The sequence below is a fragment of the Alternaria arborescens genome (assembly GCF_004154835.1).
Source record: "Alternaria arborescens strain FERA 675 chromosome Unknown contig_6, whole genome shotgun sequence".
Lineage (NCBI taxonomy): Eukaryota > Fungi > Ascomycota > Dothideomycetes > Pleosporales > Pleosporaceae > Alternaria > Alternaria arborescens.
Genome location: NW_021167861.1, coordinates 272,430 through 289,998, shown reverse-complemented (window position 1 = coordinate 289,998; position 17,569 = coordinate 272,430). Strand labels below are relative to the sequence as shown.

General features: G+C 52.4%; 9 protein-coding genes across 9 annotated transcripts; 5 read left to right on the top strand and 4 right to left on the bottom strand.

Annotated features, from left to right (window-relative positions):
* Nucleotides 1-204: 204 nt before the first annotated feature.
* Nucleotides 205-1,230, bottom strand: AA0111_g3304 (hypothetical protein; the record flags this gene model as incomplete). Its single annotated transcript, XM_028649174.1, has 4 exons — nt 205-658; nt 775-788; nt 842-925; nt 988-1,230. The coding sequence occupies 4 exons, from the start codon at nt 1,228-1,230 to the stop codon at nt 205-207; spliced, it is 795 nt and encodes a 264-aa protein (XP_028508701.1).
* Nucleotides 1,231-2,112: 882 nt separating this feature from the next.
* Nucleotides 2,113-2,756, top strand: AA0111_g3303 (hypothetical protein; the record flags this gene model as incomplete). The annotated part of the gene is made up of 3 exons (XM_028649173.1): nt 2,113-2,128; nt 2,390-2,580; nt 2,637-2,756. 3 exons carry the CDS (start codon nt 2,113-2,115, stop codon nt 2,754-2,756), a joined length of 327 nt encoding a protein of 108 aa, XP_028508705.1.
* A 1,293-nt stretch (nt 2,757-4,049) lies between these two features.
* On the top strand, nt 4,050-5,410 carry AA0111_g3302 ([Pyruvate dehydrogenase (acetyl-transferring)] kinase; the record flags this gene model as incomplete). Its single annotated transcript, XM_028649172.1, has 3 exons — nt 4,050-4,229; nt 4,278-5,293; nt 5,347-5,410. The coding sequence occupies 3 exons, from the start codon at nt 4,050-4,052 to the stop codon at nt 5,408-5,410; spliced, it is 1,260 nt and encodes a 419-aa protein (XP_028508704.1).
* A 12-nt stretch (nt 5,411-5,422) lies between these two features.
* AA0111_g3301 (hypothetical protein) lies at nt 5,423-5,671 on the top strand (the record flags this gene model as incomplete). The annotated part of the gene is made up of 1 exon (XM_028649171.1): nt 5,423-5,671. One exon carries the CDS (start codon nt 5,423-5,425, stop codon nt 5,669-5,671), a length of 249 nt encoding a protein of 82 aa, XP_028508749.1.
* Nucleotides 5,672-6,029: 358 nt separating this feature from the next.
* On the bottom strand, nt 6,030-6,883 carry AA0111_g3300 (hypothetical protein; the record flags this gene model as incomplete). The annotated part of the gene is made up of 2 exons (XM_028649170.1): nt 6,030-6,257; nt 6,332-6,883. The coding sequence occupies 2 exons, from the start codon at nt 6,881-6,883 to the stop codon at nt 6,030-6,032; spliced, it is 780 nt and encodes a 259-aa protein (XP_028508703.1).
* A 605-nt stretch (nt 6,884-7,488) lies between these two features.
* Nucleotides 7,489-8,968, bottom strand: AA0111_g3299 (Fructose-2,6-bisphosphatase; the record flags this gene model as incomplete). Its single annotated transcript, XM_028649167.1, has 3 exons — nt 7,489-8,112; nt 8,159-8,745; nt 8,797-8,968. The coding sequence occupies 3 exons, from the start codon at nt 8,966-8,968 to the stop codon at nt 7,489-7,491; spliced, it is 1,383 nt and encodes a 460-aa protein (XP_028508934.1).
* Nucleotides 8,969-10,375: 1,407 nt separating this feature from the next.
* On the bottom strand, nt 10,376-13,999 carry AA0111_g3298 (hypothetical protein; the record flags this gene model as incomplete). Its single annotated transcript, XM_028649166.1, has 4 exons — nt 10,376-11,324; nt 11,369-12,956; nt 13,018-13,167; nt 13,720-13,999. 4 exons carry the CDS (start codon nt 13,997-13,999, stop codon nt 10,376-10,378), a joined length of 2,967 nt encoding a protein of 988 aa, XP_028508933.1.
* Nucleotides 14,000-14,328: 329 nt separating this feature from the next.
* Nucleotides 14,329-14,613, top strand: AA0111_g3297 (hypothetical protein; the record flags this gene model as incomplete). Its single annotated transcript, XM_028649165.1, has 1 exon — nt 14,329-14,613. One exon carries the CDS (start codon nt 14,329-14,331, stop codon nt 14,611-14,613), a length of 285 nt encoding a protein of 94 aa, XP_028508936.1.
* Nucleotides 14,614-14,700: 87 nt separating this feature from the next.
* AA0111_g3296 (Protein btn-1) lies at nt 14,701-17,205 on the top strand (the record flags this gene model as incomplete). Its single annotated transcript, XM_028649164.1, has 5 exons — nt 14,701-14,803; nt 14,862-15,597; nt 15,646-16,096; nt 16,380-16,664; nt 16,816-17,205. 5 exons carry the CDS (start codon nt 14,701-14,703, stop codon nt 17,203-17,205), a joined length of 1,965 nt encoding a protein of 654 aa, XP_028508935.1.
* Between the last annotated feature and the right edge of the window lie 364 nt (nt 17,206-17,569).

Below are 17,569 nucleotides of genomic sequence, written 5' to 3'. Positions count from 1 at the left end.
CTGTCATATCGGACTTAAGTCCTTGAATGTTCATATAGAATGCAAAATTCATAGCTGATGAAACACTGGTGTATATGCATTCTATTAGATGGGTATAGGTACTGCCTAGCGGAGATTTTGTGAAGAGTATGCGAGAATATGAGATGAGAGGCATAACCACCATGAGCGTCACCAGTTGTCACCAGACATATGGCTAACCCGAAATTAGTCAACGATCCAGGAGTGAGGATTTAATGTACTGACCTTGTTCTCATAAGTCCAGAAAGTACCACTGTGCTGTATGCCTTTGCTTTTGATGACTTCGATCATCTTCATGACCGACTCCTCTGGCGTGATTATGCCTTGGACTTCCCATGGCAGTTGGACGTTCGCCATGTCTGTTGCAACTTCCCCTGGGTGCATGCATAGGATGATGGTGTCATCGTCTTTCCTCTTCAACTCAGCAGCCATGTGTCTGACCGCCATGTTGAGTGCAGCTTTAGAGGCAGCATATGCAGCGAAGCCATCTTCCATTTCGCGGAAGTTACCTTGGGAGCCCGAATCACTGGACATGAATGTGATGGTGCCGATAGGAATGTTCGTTTGTAGTAGCTTCTGGGCTGTGATGATAGGCCCGATTGTGTTAGTGTGGAGATGGAAAGCGAACTCGTCGAACGATCTGCCAGATGTTAACCTTCGATACTACAAGTGCCTGAGAGCAATTGAAGTTTATTGGAAATGCACGCTTTAGCCAGAACCAGCAAGGCGCAACGGGTTGGGTAATGGAGAACATACAGCTCAGTGGCCCTCTACATCGGTTAGTGCGGCTCCCTTGCATGCTGTCGACGATGTCGGGACTTACATTCGGGTACCTTAAAACACCTGCGTTTAGCACGACATAGTCTATCTTTAGGTTCGGTATCATTGCCAACTGCGCAACGAATTTCTGTACATGATCAGTTTTGGTTCATCTCAGATGGTACTGTAGCATTTAGTAGACACGCATACCTCGATGCTCTGCTCTGACAGAATGTCACATGTATACATTTGGCATCGGCCATGATCGCTCCCCGCTTGTCCCCACAAGCCACTGGCATGACCAGCCCAAGGCTCTCGTACAGTAGCGATGATGCGCTCGTTCTTATTTAACAGCTGTCTGACGAACTCTAGCCCTATGCCTCTGCTGGCACCGAGTATTAGCCATGTGGTAAAGTCCTCATCGGCATATAGAATGCCCGGAATCTGGTCCATCCGGTCTGTCGAGGTGTGGCGGGGCAAACGATGATGTCAACCGTTCAGCTGGGGCTGAAGTGTGACTGACCAACACTAGAAGGCTGCTTGTGACGAGGGTGGAATAGTGACGATCCTGGTCGGCACTTGAAATAGTAATGTGCTGCTGTCCAGATAACAGAGGACAATACTCATGACCCTGGCCCGTTATGTTAGGGGACCAGAAGCGTGGAGGTGCGCGGGTTAGTGGATGTCACATCGATTTGCGGACCCTTGTACAGGCTTCACATATCGTATTTGGTGCCAAAAGCAGGGACGGGGACGAAGCATCCTGCAGGGCGGCCAGATAGTCCAGACGCTTCTATTTCAACCACCGGAGAAAAGAAAGATGATTTCTTTTCCCATGGTTGGCGCTACGGAGAATGCTGAATTTGCCCATAGCAGCCAGCGCAACATCTCTTAGATTGGTGACGGCATCACCTTACAAGCTCCACGCGAGATTGCCGAGTTAGTAGCAAAAAAGTTTAGGGAGTCGCGGTGGGCGGCGTGGCGTGAAAGTACTAACGGCAAGTTGGCTGAGGAACAGAGACCAGATTCGGCGTCTGCACCGCCATTCCATCGCGATTCCCGTTTGCCATCCCGGACCGGTTCCACCCGAGCACATTTGCTACTGACTTATAGTGGTCATCTGATTGGCTAATCCCGTGACCCGTGCTCGCGTCAAGGCCCGTCATTTCATCGCGGCTAACGGCAGGATTCTTAAAACTCTCACAAGTCTCTCAATTCCTACCTCGCCAGTTTTTCTCCCAAGCAGACTCTCAACTACGACCACGACCACACTACCTCTTACCACTTCACCTCACCAACACTTAATCTTACCAAAACCAACCTCACATCTTCAAAATGGGTTTCGAGAAGGGTACGTTTTCTTGACACCTGTCGGACGTCATCGGCCGTTTTCCACTTTGTCCACGAGCGTCCACCAGCCATTGAGCCCGCGCGCACAACGAGATGCGAACCTCATGAGCAGCAGACTATCTGTGGCCTACTGGCTGGGTAGTGTGCCGCTCAAGAAGCGGTGTGCACAAGGTGGCAGCTTTGCGACAAAGGGGTGACGGTGGCGGATTGTTCGGCTGTAAAAGAAAAATCGTCCACAGCACATGGCTAACATCTTCTACAGGCGATTCTAAGAAGGGTGCCAACCTCTTCAAGACCCGTTGCGCTCAGTGCCACACCCTGAAGGAGGGTGAGGGCAACAAGATCGGCCCCAACCTACACGGTCTCTTCGGCCGTAAGACCGGTCAGGTCGAGGGTTTCTCATACACCGACGCCAACAAGCAGAAGGGCATCGAGTGGAACAACGACACTCTCGTACGTCTCGCCACACAAATACACGTCTGGCAGATTCATCGGCTAACACATCACAGTTCGAGTACCTCGAGAACCCCAAGAAGTACATTCCCGGAACCAAGATGGCTTTCGGTGGTCTCAAGAAGCCCAAGGACCGTAACGACTTGATCACCTTCCTCGCTGAGGAGACCAAATAAGCGTCTCTCGTCATACGAACGTTTATTCCATCCTCTCGACACGCCATGACCTTTCTCTAATACCTTTTCGACCCAAAATCTGTTTGGATTGTACCATCATCGATGATAGACGAACGACGGAGGCGGTAAGCGCAGTAGAGCGCATTACTCCTCCATGTAGATTATGTTGGGTGTATCATTTCAGGGCGTCTTTCGACTTTGGTGCAGCATAGAGCCAGTTTGGAACTTAGTGGCACTTTCGAAATACCAAATCTCCTCTACCGACCATACCTAAGCTTCAATATGATCTTGTGAATAGGTTGCAGTGCCTGTAGTCTTGAACAACTTAATGTCGTCTTCCAAAGATGCAGAATTGGTGGAACCATCAATTGCACGCCTACAAACCTCCATAGACTGAGCCAATGGCATACATGGCAAATTTTCTGACACGTTGCGCGATATTTCCACAAAATGTACAGACTAACAACGATAGCTCAGGACTAGCCACAAGGGTGCGACTCACGCGAGCACCGAACATGCTCACTGCTCGGGCCTGAGGAACATGCAGCCAGGAACTGGGAACATGCGCTCTGCCGGTGCTTTCTCCGAGAGCTAGCCGAGGGTAGTGTGGCTGGAGCTTTGGGATGCTTGCGGAAGAGCATTTGCAATGACAACAGTTCCAGTCAGGGCAGGACAACGTGGGCGGTAAAAACAAAGATGAGCCAAAGATTGACACACTCGGTCTCGTCAAGTGCGGGATACCAGTGATTTAAGCGCGAGGTTTCGTGGCGCCTTTTGCCCATCTTCTCCACGTGAAAGCAGTTCAAGTGTGGGGGAAGCGCAGGTGCTCGTCGCAGTGGTGTCATCGCCGGAAGACTCCGTGTACATCAACCATCTAGTCTGTGTCACCGGGCACACGAGCACATGTGTCTCTCTTCCACTCCATCCTTCACTTTCTCAACCCGCTTCCGAGCATACAAACGCGTCGTTACCTCGGCCTGTGCCATCACGACCAATTAGCGTCATAGTGGGGCGGAGCTGGGCTTCGGTAGCTCGACAGTGAACACCACCACCAACACCACTTTGGCGAAGACGCAGCGACAAAGGCCGTTACGGCCTCGACAATTGGCATCATGTCGTGGAAACGGAGCGAGAGGTTGATGGATACCATCAAAGTAGGCGAGTCTGTCGCATAGCCTGAGTTGTCGCTAACATTTGGATAGCACTATAGCAACTTTCCAGCAACGGGCATGTAGGACCCATAGTCATTCCTAGCAGCCATCTAATGTCCTATCAGGTGTATCTCTACGTCAAATGGTCCAATTTGGAGAGAAGCCATCTACGGGAACCCTCTTCCGCGCGTCACAATTCCTCTCCGAGGAACTGCCCATACGGTTAGCACACCGAGTGCAAGAACTCAATGAACTTCCAGATGGCCTCAATGAGATGCCGTCTATACAAAGAGTGCGCGATTGGTATGCGCAGTCGTTTGAAGTGTGTATTGCTGAGGTTCTCGCTGGAGCGCGTTGACTCATTCAACAGGAACTCGTCGAACTACCCCGGCCGACCCTCTCGAGCGAGATCAAAGAGCGACTACTAAAACCAGCCAAGAAGAGCGGCGACAAGAACTTGATGAGCAAGCCGACCCAGAACCCTAGCATCAAGACTGGACAATACCGATCCGCGCCGACGACGAATGGCAACGGAAATGGAAACTCGAACGGAAACGGCGGTGGCATCACAAAGGAAGTCAAGGGCGCAAGCCGAAGATACTATGCTGCGGCTGACGACGGACAAGACTGGCCACCAGAGCTGGGCGCATACAACACAAAGTTCGCAGACACATTGGAGAAGATCAAGAGGCGGCATGACAGCGTCGTGACCACCGTTGCGCAGGGCATCCTTGAGTGGAAACGCAAGCGACAAAGGATGCAGATCGACCACAATATCCAAGCTTTCCTCGACCGTTTCTATATGTCGCGTATCGGTATTCGTATGCTCATCGGCCAGCACATCGCCCTGACAGACCAACGCTCGCGGACCGATCCCAACTACGTCGGAATAATTTGCACAAAGACCAATGTCAAAGAACTCGCCCAGGAAGCTATTGAGAATGCGCGCTTCGTTTGCGAGGATCACTACGGACTCTTTGACGCACCAAAGGTCCAGCTCGTATGCAATCCGGACATCAGCTTCATGTACGTGCCTGGACATTTGTCACATATGCTCTTCGAGACCCTCAAGAACTCGCTTCGTGCTGTGGTGGAGAGACATGGTGAAGATAAGCAAGAGTTCCCTGTGACCAAGGTCATCGTTGCAGAGGGCAAGGAAGATATCACCATCAAGATTTCGGACGAAGGAGGCGGCATCCCTAGATCCTCCATTCCACTAGTATGGACGTACATGTATACGACTGTCGACCAAACGCCGAGCCTGGACCCTGACTTCAACAAGAGCGACTTCAAAGCTCCCATGGCTGGATTCGGTTACGGATTACCCATATCGAGGCTATACGCACGCTACTTTGGAGGAGATTTGAAGTTGATTTCCATGGAAGGGTAAGCAAGAACCCACTCCTAACATAGCGCATTCACTAACACTTCATACCTAGATATGGCACCGACGTCTACCTCCACCTCAACCGCCTCTCCTCGTCATCAGAACCTCTGCAATAGCAATTACCCGTCATGAGGGGCGGATGGACGTCGAGCGAACTCATCCGGTCATCCCGAGGAATGGCACAAGGTAACGGTTCGCGAAAGTACAACCCTTTCCTGGCCAGCAAGGCGATGAAGTTGAAGTTGTCTGGTCAGGTGAGTAGGGAAATTAGCGAGAGGAGACAGGTGGGCGATGCGGCGGATATGTTTGCCGATAAGGCGAGTAGCGATGGGGAGAAGCCTTGGTGGAGGAATGTAGGTATGGAAGAAGGCATGTGAGGGGTAAGATGTTGGACTTGAAACAATTATTCAGACAAGTGGCTGGAGGCACTCGCGGATTCGAGTGCCTGTGACCTTGAAAGGTATCATGCTTTGAGCCAGGCATGATGATACGATACGGCGTTTGGCGAATGCCATGTTATGATCTCAAAACACATGAGAATGAGACGGAAAGATAGTTACGCGAAATAGTAACGTTGTTCGTCTTGCCTACAAAACCTCATTGAATGCTTGATATGGAAAATGCCAAGGGGTATAAAGCTAACCGTGCTCTGTCCTTTCCCATGAACTAATAAATGCCAAAACCACAATATCCAACGCCGTAATCAATCCACATCTACCTTGAATTACCCCCACTTCAACCGTGCCCTTGTCCAGAACTAACCCTCTTTCTCATCTTGGCGATATCCCTCTCCTTGCCCTTCGCACTTCTCGCCGGACTTCCACCTGCCACACTCTGCCCTTCTGCGGATCCACCTCCCGAGCCTTGGACCTCCCACTCATCACGCCAAGCTACAGCATCTTTCTCCCATTTTGTAAGGCCAAGGACGACGTTCCGATAGTGCGCGCGCGTTTGCGGTATGCTCTGTCTCATGAATCAAGAGTTAGCATAGATCCACCACAATACAAATATAAGAGAGGACAGAGAGATCGCCATACCTCATTCCTCACCCCCGCAATCCACATAAGCATCTCCTCACTCTCCAATATACTAATCGCCTCATCCTTTCTCTGCCTCTCCTCCCAATCCTTCCCCTGCGGTCCCGCTGCGCCAAAATGGTAGTTCTTGCCTCGCGCTTGTAGACTCCTTCTTGTTTCCAGCATGGATTTGCTGGGAGTTATACCACTACCACTGCCGCTTCCTCCTAATCCTCCTCCTGCTTGTTTGTGCCCCGATCCTTGTCCCTGTGGCGATTGCTGATATACTCTCGACGCGTCGAACCACCCCGCGCTGGCATCGTTGCTGGGGCCAGCGCTGGAACTACCGGCTAGGTGTTGGGGTGTAGGTGTATTCGGTCCTTGATGTGCACTGTGTGGAGTATTGAATCCATATTCTCCAGGTATACCACCGCTAGTAGTGGGTGCGTGGCCACCAGGGATTGCAGATGATGAACTGGTCATGTTGCTTGTGAGTTGTTCGTATTGTTGTTGTTCGGTGTCGTGTTGGCTAAGGAAGTTTGCGTTGGCCGAGGTTGGGGGCTGCCATGTCATTGTTGCATTGCTGGGAGATTTTGGCGACAAACTCAGTGTCTGTGTTGCGGGATGTTGTTGGAGCGCGTTGGGTATGGATGTGGAGGGAGCTTGGAAGCTGAGTGGGGTCTCGATGTTGATGGTCAATGTCCGCGGGGAAGGCTTAGATGGGAAGGTGGCAGCAACAAGACACTACGATTGAGCGTTCCAAGACCTGTCACATATGCTTGTTTATTGATACTTCACCTACTACTTGCATCGTAGCTAATTGAAAAGTCAGAGCATATGCATCGCTGAATAAAAGACTCAATATCAGGATGTCCTTTGACATTGATATCTGGTAGCTACTGTCATGCCTTGAAACGTCGACACCTCCTCCCTTTGACCGTCGACCTTAGGATATTGCCGTCTAGTGATGTGACCAAAACGCTGAAATGCCAATCTATGCCAAATGCTTAACACACACACGCCGAGAGATTAACCTTGAGTCGATCAAAACGCAAACCCCACATAACCTTCTTTGTCCGTCTATAGTGTCGATGCTAGTTCGTAAGGATTCTTCCCACATCCGCTCCCAAGGGAAGCGGCGCCGAGCATATTTCCCCGGGAGCTGGATGGAGTTAGGCCTATGTGCTGCCATTTGCAGGCTGATGCTCAGCCTTGCTGCCCTTACCTCGCCAGGTGCTGACTGCCGGGATATCGGCTTTCAGTCTCTCTTCTTGTGTAGAGTACGCCTTGGGCGTCAACTTGATCAACGTGTGTAGTGGGACTTCCATCCATGGGCTCTGCTCCTGCGGTACGTTCATGAAGTATGCATAGATACACCTGAGAATGGCCTGGTGTGTGACGATCAAAATGTTCTCGCTGCGCTCTAGCTCCATGATGATGGGCTCGAGGCGGATAACAACGTCGCGATATGACTCTCCACCCAAGTAGCGGTAGTTGTACTTGTCCTCATCGCGTTGCTTGAAGTCTTCGGGGAATTTTTGCTCGATTTGAGCGTATGTAAGGCCATCGCAGACACCGGAGTCGAGTTCGTCGAGCGCTTTCCATTCCAACTTCTCGAATGTAAGGAATCGTGCGGTTTGAATCGTTCGCTTCAAGGTTGAGGTCCAGACAGTAAGTTTGCGGCCGTCGCCAACAGATTTCGCAACCAGGCCGGGAAGCGCATGCGCGTAGGCGTCGCCTCGCTCTGAGAGGTTGGCATCTCCACCGATTTGTCCTGTGAGGTTGTACTCGGATTCACCGTGCTACTACGATTAGCTTTCATAGCGTAGTCTCGCAAAGATTACTTACTCGCGATAACCAGATCGAACGCGGCTTGATGTGGAGGTTCATCAAGTAGTACACCACTCTACTCTGGAGATAGTCCTGGATCTGGTTGATGATGACCTGCTTACCCACGTCGATAAGCTTGACATATGTAAGGTCGCGCTCGTCTTCGTCTATTGTCTGGTACACCTTCTCGTAGTTGCGAATACGATTGCGGAAATCTGCTGCAGCTTCCTCGGGGTCCTGGCCAACATAGTCTGGAGAAGTCGTCTTTACTTCCAGTATGTTGCTCATAATGAGATCCTCGTCGTCACATTTTGACTCAACGAACAACGTCTCGATGTTCTCCGCAGCACATCGTTCTTGGATCCACCTGCGACGGCTCTTGGTCGAGTTTGTGGCGTCTAGTATTGCGATCAAGCCCCTGCCCTCGGAAAACCACTTGCACATGTCATTGACGGCTGCTTCGGCGGCTGCTTTTCGGAGGCGCTCTCCTTCGGGGTTGGAGGTGTCGAAGAACTCGGCGGAGGGGTTAGGGGTTGCAGTACGGCGATACTGTCCAACGTTGAACGTCTTTGATTTGATCGATAACCAATGTAGGTAACGAACGACTGCGTGACAAAGGATTAGCAGTTGCAGAGGATTCTGTAGGAGAAGCTTACCTTTCTGTGCGATCAGACTCTTGCCCCGCGCAGGCAAGCCCACCATGACGACGCATATCCGCGTGTCTTCGGCCTGTACACCAGCACCGTTAGTCTTTCTGCTTGGTCTTACGAACTCGCCAGCAGGCACTGCGCGCATATTTGGCGCATAAATTCCATTGGAGTCTGTCATTGTGTGCCGCGAGTCCAGCTCCCTGAAATCCAGTAACGGCGACGCGAATGTACAAGAAGTTGAGAAAAGTTATGAGATCGGAAATCTAGCCGAAGGTATTCCGATATGCAGCGATAGAATGCGGCTTTTAATCAAGGATGCAGCAAGGACAGATGCTAAGCGGTCAACAGAAGCCACAGGAGTCGCAGAGCTGGAATCGTCTGTTAGGTGAAGCAATAAGTGTATGGACGTCGAATGTCGTGTTGCAGAGTCGTGAGATCGGCCCGGCAGTCAAGAAGCGAGAGGAGATGGATTGATTGACGTTGATTCCCCCGCATTCGGTACGGCGTCCTTCTTTTCACAAGCCAGAAAGCAAGCGTTCGGATTGCGGCTCCAGGCTAGCGGGCACGGTGGAGCAGATGTAACGGGTGATTCTCATTCGATAGCAGATGCTCTGGCTGCAGTTGATTGTGTCCACTTGACCGGCAGTCGTGACAGTGCAACAACAGTCGTCGCTGGCGCCTACCAATTCGTGTTCCTTGGGGCTCGGCCTCCAGCAATGGGCGTCATCAGGCCAGTTTCAAGCAGTCGCCGTGTTGCTACGAATTCTCCGGTCGTGTGCCATGATGCCACATGCTTCTGCGGTATGACGACAACGGCTCCAGCAGCATAGCTAGGGGTAGTCCAGAACCATGCCATACATACTAAAGCCGCCGAAAGCCGGAAAGACGTGATGGATGGGTGCGAAATTTCTTTACGTTGTAGTAGTCGCACGCCAGTCGTCGTAAATCGGCGAAAAACAATGGTGCACCCTGGAGATCTTCGCAAGAAAAAAGATAACTTACAGTTGATATCGAGTAGGTCCGAGTGTGACCCATTTTTGACATCAGTACGCGTTGTGATGATGGCGTCACGCAAGCTGTCGTTGTGGCGGGGCAGTGGGCTGGCAAAGTATTGTATGTCTAGCAACCTGTCGCTTGGGTGTTGAAGGTAGGAGGATCAAATGCACATCTCGAAAACGGAGTAGATTATTCCTCGAAGCTGCTAGATGTGTACACGCAAGCCTGGGGTACGTCCAGACCGCTATCGCTCTGGTACTGCAGTGTGTGATCGCCGCGGGATTGGTTATCTCACATGGCTACCACTATTCTCCCCACGTGTAGGTAACCTGATAACAAAGGTGTGGCCATTACCAATATTAAAGACTTGTATTTTTTCCCAACGGATTCAACAGTGCTCATTATATCGTCTTTCATATACTTATACCAAAACTTCGCCTACGCTATGTGCAATCCTACGCCATAGTCCAAGCTATAAAGATGCGGGTATCTAGCAATGCTAAAATCATCTTGCGCTACAAAATGCGATGCGAAATCAATCTCCAGACGGCCGTTATGTGTCATGGACTCTGATGAGGCCAGCTAAATATCAAGCATGTAGTTTGGCCATTCCGTTGACCCGGTGAGCGTCGTCGATTCCACTCTGCAAAGCAAGGAGAGTCGCACTAGCATCGAGCCGTCGTTTTAATGCTGCTGCTGTCCTTTCCTGTCCCCTGCTACCAATGCCTTCTTCAACCCATCGGATCTTGTTGATCATAAAGCTGAGACCTTCGTGAGCTTTGCTCTTCCTGCTCGAAATGCCATACTCGACGGACCCGGTGTATTCTTGGAGTTGCGGAAGGATGAGTATCTCAATCTGCAGGTCCATGTCGGCAGGCGGCGTGACAGGAGCGGCCGGGGTCTTGATCAGAACGTCAGCAGCATCGGTTGGGTCGTTGGGCGCGGTGATGCGTGGGTCGAGCATAGCAACATCAACGGTATCATCCCATTCGCCACGTATCCACCCAGAATGGATCGCTGCAGCAATAGGGTCTGAATCGTCGCGATACACACGCGCACCCCAAAGATGTCTCTCCAACACAACATGCTGGCGTTGTCGTGGTTTTAGGTAGTATCGAGGTACCCTGATGGTAAAAGTGCAGTTGATGGGGTTGACATCGAAGCGAGGCAAACGTTGGGGTTTCGAGGCATATCCGAATTGATCGTCTAGCGACGAGTTGGGTTTTGGCAGTTCTGTCTTTGCTTCGTACAATTGCGATCCAAGATGCTTACGAGGACGCTTAGCAGCTTCCTCAAGAATAGGTTGCACGTCGTGGACCTTAGTGAGGACCTTCGTGACTTGTTGCGGCGGCTGGTGGGCAACTCGGGGGGCGTGGTGGTGGTGATGGTGATGTGGATTTGCTCCAATATGATGGTGGTGATGAACCGACTGGCCTGGGCCGGCTTGTGGCAAGCTCGCTTGTCGCCCGTTAATCGAAGTTGAGGCTGGTGGCATGGACGCGTCCTCGTCAGGCTTGTGGTGGTGATGATGGTGATGACTATGCTGTTAGTAAATACCTCGATAGAGGCTGAGTAGACTCACTGATGATGGTGGTGTTTGTTCCGCTTAGCCCCACGAGCGCCAGGTGTTCCTCTGCCGTCAGCGTTCTCCATGTCGAAAATGCCTTCCTCGTCCTTGACTCGTTTCGGCGGCTTTCTGCCTTGCTGAGAGCCGATCCTTCTCATCATTTCGCCGTTGTCCGACTCAAATGAGCCCTGACCGTTTTGTGGCATGGGACTTCCCCGCGACGGAGTCGACGATCCCAAGCCACTGCCGAGGCCGGAGAACATGCGTCCGAATTCGCTTTTGATACCAGGATCTTTGCCAATTGACAAGGGCTGCGCCTGGGCACCTTGAACAGCTTGTGGTAGTGGGGACGCTCTGCCAGTCCGTCTGCTTGCTTCCAAGCCAAAGCCAATGTGTGATTTGGAGTGTTGCATGGCTTCACCCATCTTGGGAGGCTGGTCGTATAGGGATCGGGATGACAAAGAGCGCGCGAGTGGCTCAGTCCTATGTCGCTCAGAGTTGGGATCGGAGGTAGGAGGAGCGTGATACTGCTCCACAACGCGGTGGCCCAGCTGGTCTACACTGCGTCGCAGCATTTCCTCGGAGCTTGGTGGGCCATAGCGAGGACCACCTAGCATGTGCGGAGGGTATGGGCCGTAAGTGCGATGCATCGGTGGAGGCTCCTCTGCGCGACTATCCTGGGGAAGCTCGCGAGCAGCACCGGTAGACGCTGATTGACGCCAAAGACTGCGCGGAGGTTCTGATGAGCCAGAGATATTGCGTTGTGGTTGAGGGGGACTGAAGCCAGATTGCGACACAGGGTGCACAGTCACAGGCCGATCTCTCTCGGACGCGCTGTGATTTGTGCCCGCTAGGAGCTCTGCAGCGTTGGGCCTTGCGTGATGCGACTCGCCCAGTGTGCGTCGTCGCTCCTCAGGTGGTCCAAAAGCGCTGCGCCGACCTGCAAATCCATCGTACATGGACCTCCCCTCTTGTTCAGTGTTTCCTTGGGGACCCATGGGCTGGCTGTTCGGTCGAGATGGGACGTTTCCAGACGGCTGGCGCCCTGCATCGTGCGCATATGGACGATGGCCAGGGAAATTCAACGGCTTGTAGGATTGCGCATTTGGCGGTAGCGACTGGCGGCCTGGGGCAGGCGAACCTTGGTTGCTGTAGGACTGTCTGGGTGAGCCAGCCGAAAAGGCGTGTCCTTCGGATGAGCGCGAAGTATTGCTAGCGTACATGCTGCGCTCTGGAGTGGACTGGCGACGGAACGGGGGGAAATCTGATCGTGCGCCAGCTGGCAAGGCACGCCGGGGCGAAGGTGGCTGCATGCTGTGACCGTTGGCGGATGAGGCGTTGGTGGGAGGTGAGGGCTGTGGTTGTGTTGTTTGATTAAGGGCCCCTGTGTCACCCCCGCCGCCGATGAGAGAGGAGATGGACATGCTGCTTCCTGGTCGCAACGCCTGCCCTAAGCCAGGAAGCTCTCTGTTGGCGCCAAAGTTGGAGGTGTACTGTGGACGCTGCGACTGGGATGCATGAAGATGCTGCTGCGTGGGAGAGGATGGGGGAGGCATTTGGGGTCGCGCGAAGGATGGTGGAGGTGGAGGGTCGTGAGACGGGCCTGGAGGGAGAGTTAGTCTGGGACAAAGCTTGAACCATTGCTTTTGGGAGCGGGGCTGTACCATAAGAGGCCGGGGGACTGGCGCCGTTCAGCGAAGAGTTGCGCGCAGCATCGAAGCTATAGGGCGCAGGCGGTTGAGGATTGTTGGAGGCCGTCATTTGCGGTGGAGGGTTCGTCTGAGAGCGATGAGTCTCGTAGTGTATCGGTCGCGCTAAAGACATGGATCAGCACAAGCTCGGACATTGAGTCGCGACTTTTCGAAAGAGGTTTAGAGGCCCGCGGATCGTGCATTAGCTAGGAGCCACATCTGCGGAGTGCGCCATAGAATTCGCCAGACCCATGCCAACTCCACCGACAAATGCGCGCACCGTTCTGCAACCCAAATGCTCGGTTGGTGTGGCTCGGGATGCTATGGCGACACTAGTAGGGAAACACTGCCTGCATTTGCTTGCATTCATATGACGAGAGGGGCGGTGAAGTGCTTTTTCGCAATTGACGTGTCATGCCGCACGTCAATGCAGCCAACGTCTTCCCACTACCGTCTCTTGCCTGTCTTTCCACCACCCAGACAGCCACGCGAGCGGTGCCACAGGGACTGAGACACTCAGGTCAAAATGCAGCCTGGGTGACTTGAGCACCTTTGTGACTGGTAAGAGCTACAAAAATGCGCAAACGAGTCCAGACTACACTACTGATGCTTTGTCCCCGGCCTGTGCACTGCGCAGATGTGCTCTTGAAGACATGGGCAAAGATGTAGACCTACCTGTATTTGACCAACTACCCTGTCCTTGCCCCTCAGCCTGGCCTTGCGGCGCGTTGTTGCCAGCGGACCGTCCTTGACTACTGCCTCGTGCATGTTGTGGTCCTGACGGGAGGAATGGGTCGCGACGGGGCATCGAGTACGGGTCGACGGTGTAGGCAGCGTGGGGCGGCTGTTGTTGCGGTTGCGAGGCTGGCGGGTAGCCTGGATACGCTTGCGTCGTCTGCGGGTGGTAGTTCACAGGGCCGTCTGGCGGACGTTGGTAGGGTGGTGGGCGATCCATAGTTGACTTGGGCTCATCTGAGTGGTGAGGACGAGGGAAGATGTCAGGATCGCGAACAGAACCTCGCAAGGTAGACTGAGTCGATCGTACAGTGGTCAACGGGGGATGTTGTCGTCGTCGTCGTCACAGGGAGCGGCTCCAAAGCGAGCTGCCGTATTGCAGAAGGAAAGAAGCCTCGAGCATGCGAGGAAACGAGAAGGCGCAATGGGACCAAGCGCCAGCATCCCTGTAGGATATAGCGCAGCCCCGCAGCCCGACTAGAGGAAGGTATGACATGTGTGATAGGCCTTTGCACCCACCCCAAGACGTTTGCTCGACAAAAAGCCATCATGATGCGTATACCAGAGAACCCTGGCAATACTTGGTCGATAGTGCCTGACAGTCTCGCCCAGTCTGTTGCCACTCAAGGCACAAAAAGGAACGCGCATGCCATGCGACTCGGAACATCTGACGCCCGTTTGTCGTCCATGCAGCCCGTTCCTGAATCGTTCCTTGACCGCCTGGTGCCAAGCCCTGATCGGCAGGTGCGCCCATCCATGTCACTGGTCGGTCCAGCCACAGCCATCATCAACACCACCACACGCAGCTGTTCCGAACTGCTCCTCGTCATCTGAGGCACACAACACGTGCCAGTCGCCTTCACCCTCAAAACTGCGATATGTGAAGTGCCACCACCTCTGCAACCTATGCCGCTCCTCCCCATGCCTGGCTCCCCCGCTTCTTCCTGGGCCGTCTATCGTGCGCGCTTGAAGGCTGTCTTCCACGGCGCTGATCCACGCGTATGCGCCGCCTTTTGGTTGTTCGGTATGCATGCACCTGAACCCTCGATGAGGGGCAGCACCACGGCAGCTAACAGCCCTAGGCCTCATCAACAATGTCCTCTACGTAATCATCCTCTCCGCTGCTCTCGACCTCGTTGGTCCAAATGTCCCCAAAGGCGCCGTACTTCTAGCCGATGTTATCCCTTCGTTCCTGACAAAACTATGCGCCCCATACTTCATACACAAGATCCCATACACTGTTCGCATCCTCATATTCGTCGCTCTCTCGGCATGCGGCATGCTCATCATCGCCCTCACCCCTCCGCTGCAGGACTCGAGGACCATTGCCATCAAGATGTGTGGAGTGATGCTTGCCAGTCTGAGCAGTGGGGGTGGTGAACTGAGCTTCCTTGGCCTAACACATTACTATGGTCACTTTGCTCTGGCTTCTTGGGGCTCAGGTACTGGCGGCGCAGGTCTAATCGGCGCTGGAGCGTATGCCATCGCGACCAACACGCTGGGCATTACCCCTCGCACAAGTCTACTTGTCTTTTCTTTCCTGCCGCTAATCATGGTCTTGAGTTTCTTCGTCATACTCCCACTTGGGCCGCTGCGTGCTGGCGCTCCGAAACAAGGCGGTTACGAAGCCATCGATAATCAAGGGGACGACGAGGAAGACGAGGTTGCCCAGGCGCATGAACAAGACGATCTGCTGACTTCCTCCATGCATTCAGCTTCAGGGCGCAGCTTCATTTCCGTCAATAATAAGGGTGCTAACAGTGCACTGAGTAGCTTCCGGGCCAACCTCAACCGGGCGCGAGGATTGTTCTTCCCGTAGTAAGTCTATTGTACACACTCTGAATACGCCAGGCTGACCTGCCACAGCATGTTGCCTCTACTCCTCGTCTACATTGCTGAGTACACCATCAACCAAGGCGTTGCACCCACTCTGCTATTTCCCCTCGAATCCTCCCCCTTCGACGAATACCGTTCTTTCTACAGCACGTACAACGCCATCTACCAGGTCGGTGTTTTCATCTCGCGCTCCTCCACACCCTTCATACGCATACACCACCTATACGTCCCATCGTTTCTTCAAGTCGCCAATCTCATCATCCTCGCCCTGCACGCCATGTTCAATTTCATCCCAAGCTACTACATCGTCTGCGTTATTATATTCTGGGAAGGCCTGTTAGGCGGGTTGGTCTATGTCAGTACCTTTGCTGAGATTACGGATAACGTTCCGAAAGAGGATAGGGAATTTAGTCTGGGTGCGACCAGTGTGAGTGATTCTGGAGGTATATGCATTGCTGGGTTCTTAGGCATGGCGGTTGAGGTAAGTCTGTGTCGCTGGCAAGTTAATCATGGCAGAAATTACTGCAAATTGCAGTGAGATTTGCAATACCATACGCTATCAAAAACCTTGGTTCCATACCGTTTGAATCATCCTTATCATATGACTCTGATCTCGCGGTCCAATCGGAAAAGCTCCTAGGACTCGTTTAGAAGGTTGACGTGTGTGAGCAATTGTGATCTCATTCGCAGTAATTATAACCACGGTTTGGAACCGGCAAGTTTTTACTCTTTAGTGTATACAATACATCAGCATTCTCTGCTAGATACCTATACTCGCATTAATCTTCTACAAGATGTCACCAATCCTTATCTACAACACTACGGGCGGGATAATGAGACTACTCCCGCACGAGGCTTCGAAATATTCCAGTAACCCACCTCAGTCTGCACCTGACGCGACAGAACTCGACACAAATAACTCGACACTACACTCTGACACTCAGCAACAACAGGAAATGAAGGCCGGTTTGCCGCAGTACCATATCAACGGTGTGGAATTGAGATGGAGTCCAGCCTGCAATATCATCCCCCAATATCCCATACGAGTTGTAAGTCGACATCCTCTATATCAACCTGACAGCTGAGATGCATTTCGAACGGGTTGATAGTAAATTACAGCATCACCTGATCATTTAAAATATCGCGAATGTCTGTAGGATGTGCTTTCAACTCGACGAACCCTACTAACACAAGTGCTAGACGGGATTAAAAGACACGAAAGAAAGCACTGTGGTTGTGAAGGATGAGGTTGGGCTGGACCAGTTGGTCATGCATGTGAAATGGAGGCGGTGTGGGAACCACCTGGAGGAAGACGGCCTTGAACCAGTCGACATCTTCGATGGTCTGGGTCGTGAGGAAAAACAACGGGGTGTCGTATTTGAGGAGTACGTGAGTTGTAGAACGGATGGGGATTGTGAGGACGAGGACGATGAGGAAGTAGATGTATTTGCGCCCATCTTTGTCCAGGTAGACGTACTCAGTGCTACTGATGCCGCTGTCTACGAAGATGACGAGGACGCCGCGACGGAAGTTGACGAAAAGGTTAGCGTCCGACCTTGTGTCGGAAGGCAATATGACTGGCAAGTTTAGGACGGCCACTGGAGGGTCGTCACTATTACCAGTCATTATATCCTTGAATGAACAATCTAACTTTGAACCTACCAAATTTCTCATCGCCATGCCTGTTTCTCTGACCATACTGGCTATGATGAATCTCTTCAAGTCTGCCTTTGATTGTCGGTCGTCTAATTCGTACACCAAAGCGACGTTGTGGCAAGCATCGTCAGATGATCCACTTCCCGCCTCGAAACCATGGTTCGTCCCTTCCGCCTCGCTATATTCAAGCCTATGAACGAGCAGCAATCGATACTGCCGCGTAGGAGTCACAGAAAAACCATTATATATGTTCAGCAGCAACCTCCCTATTAGATTGTCATCCAATCCCAATCTTCTA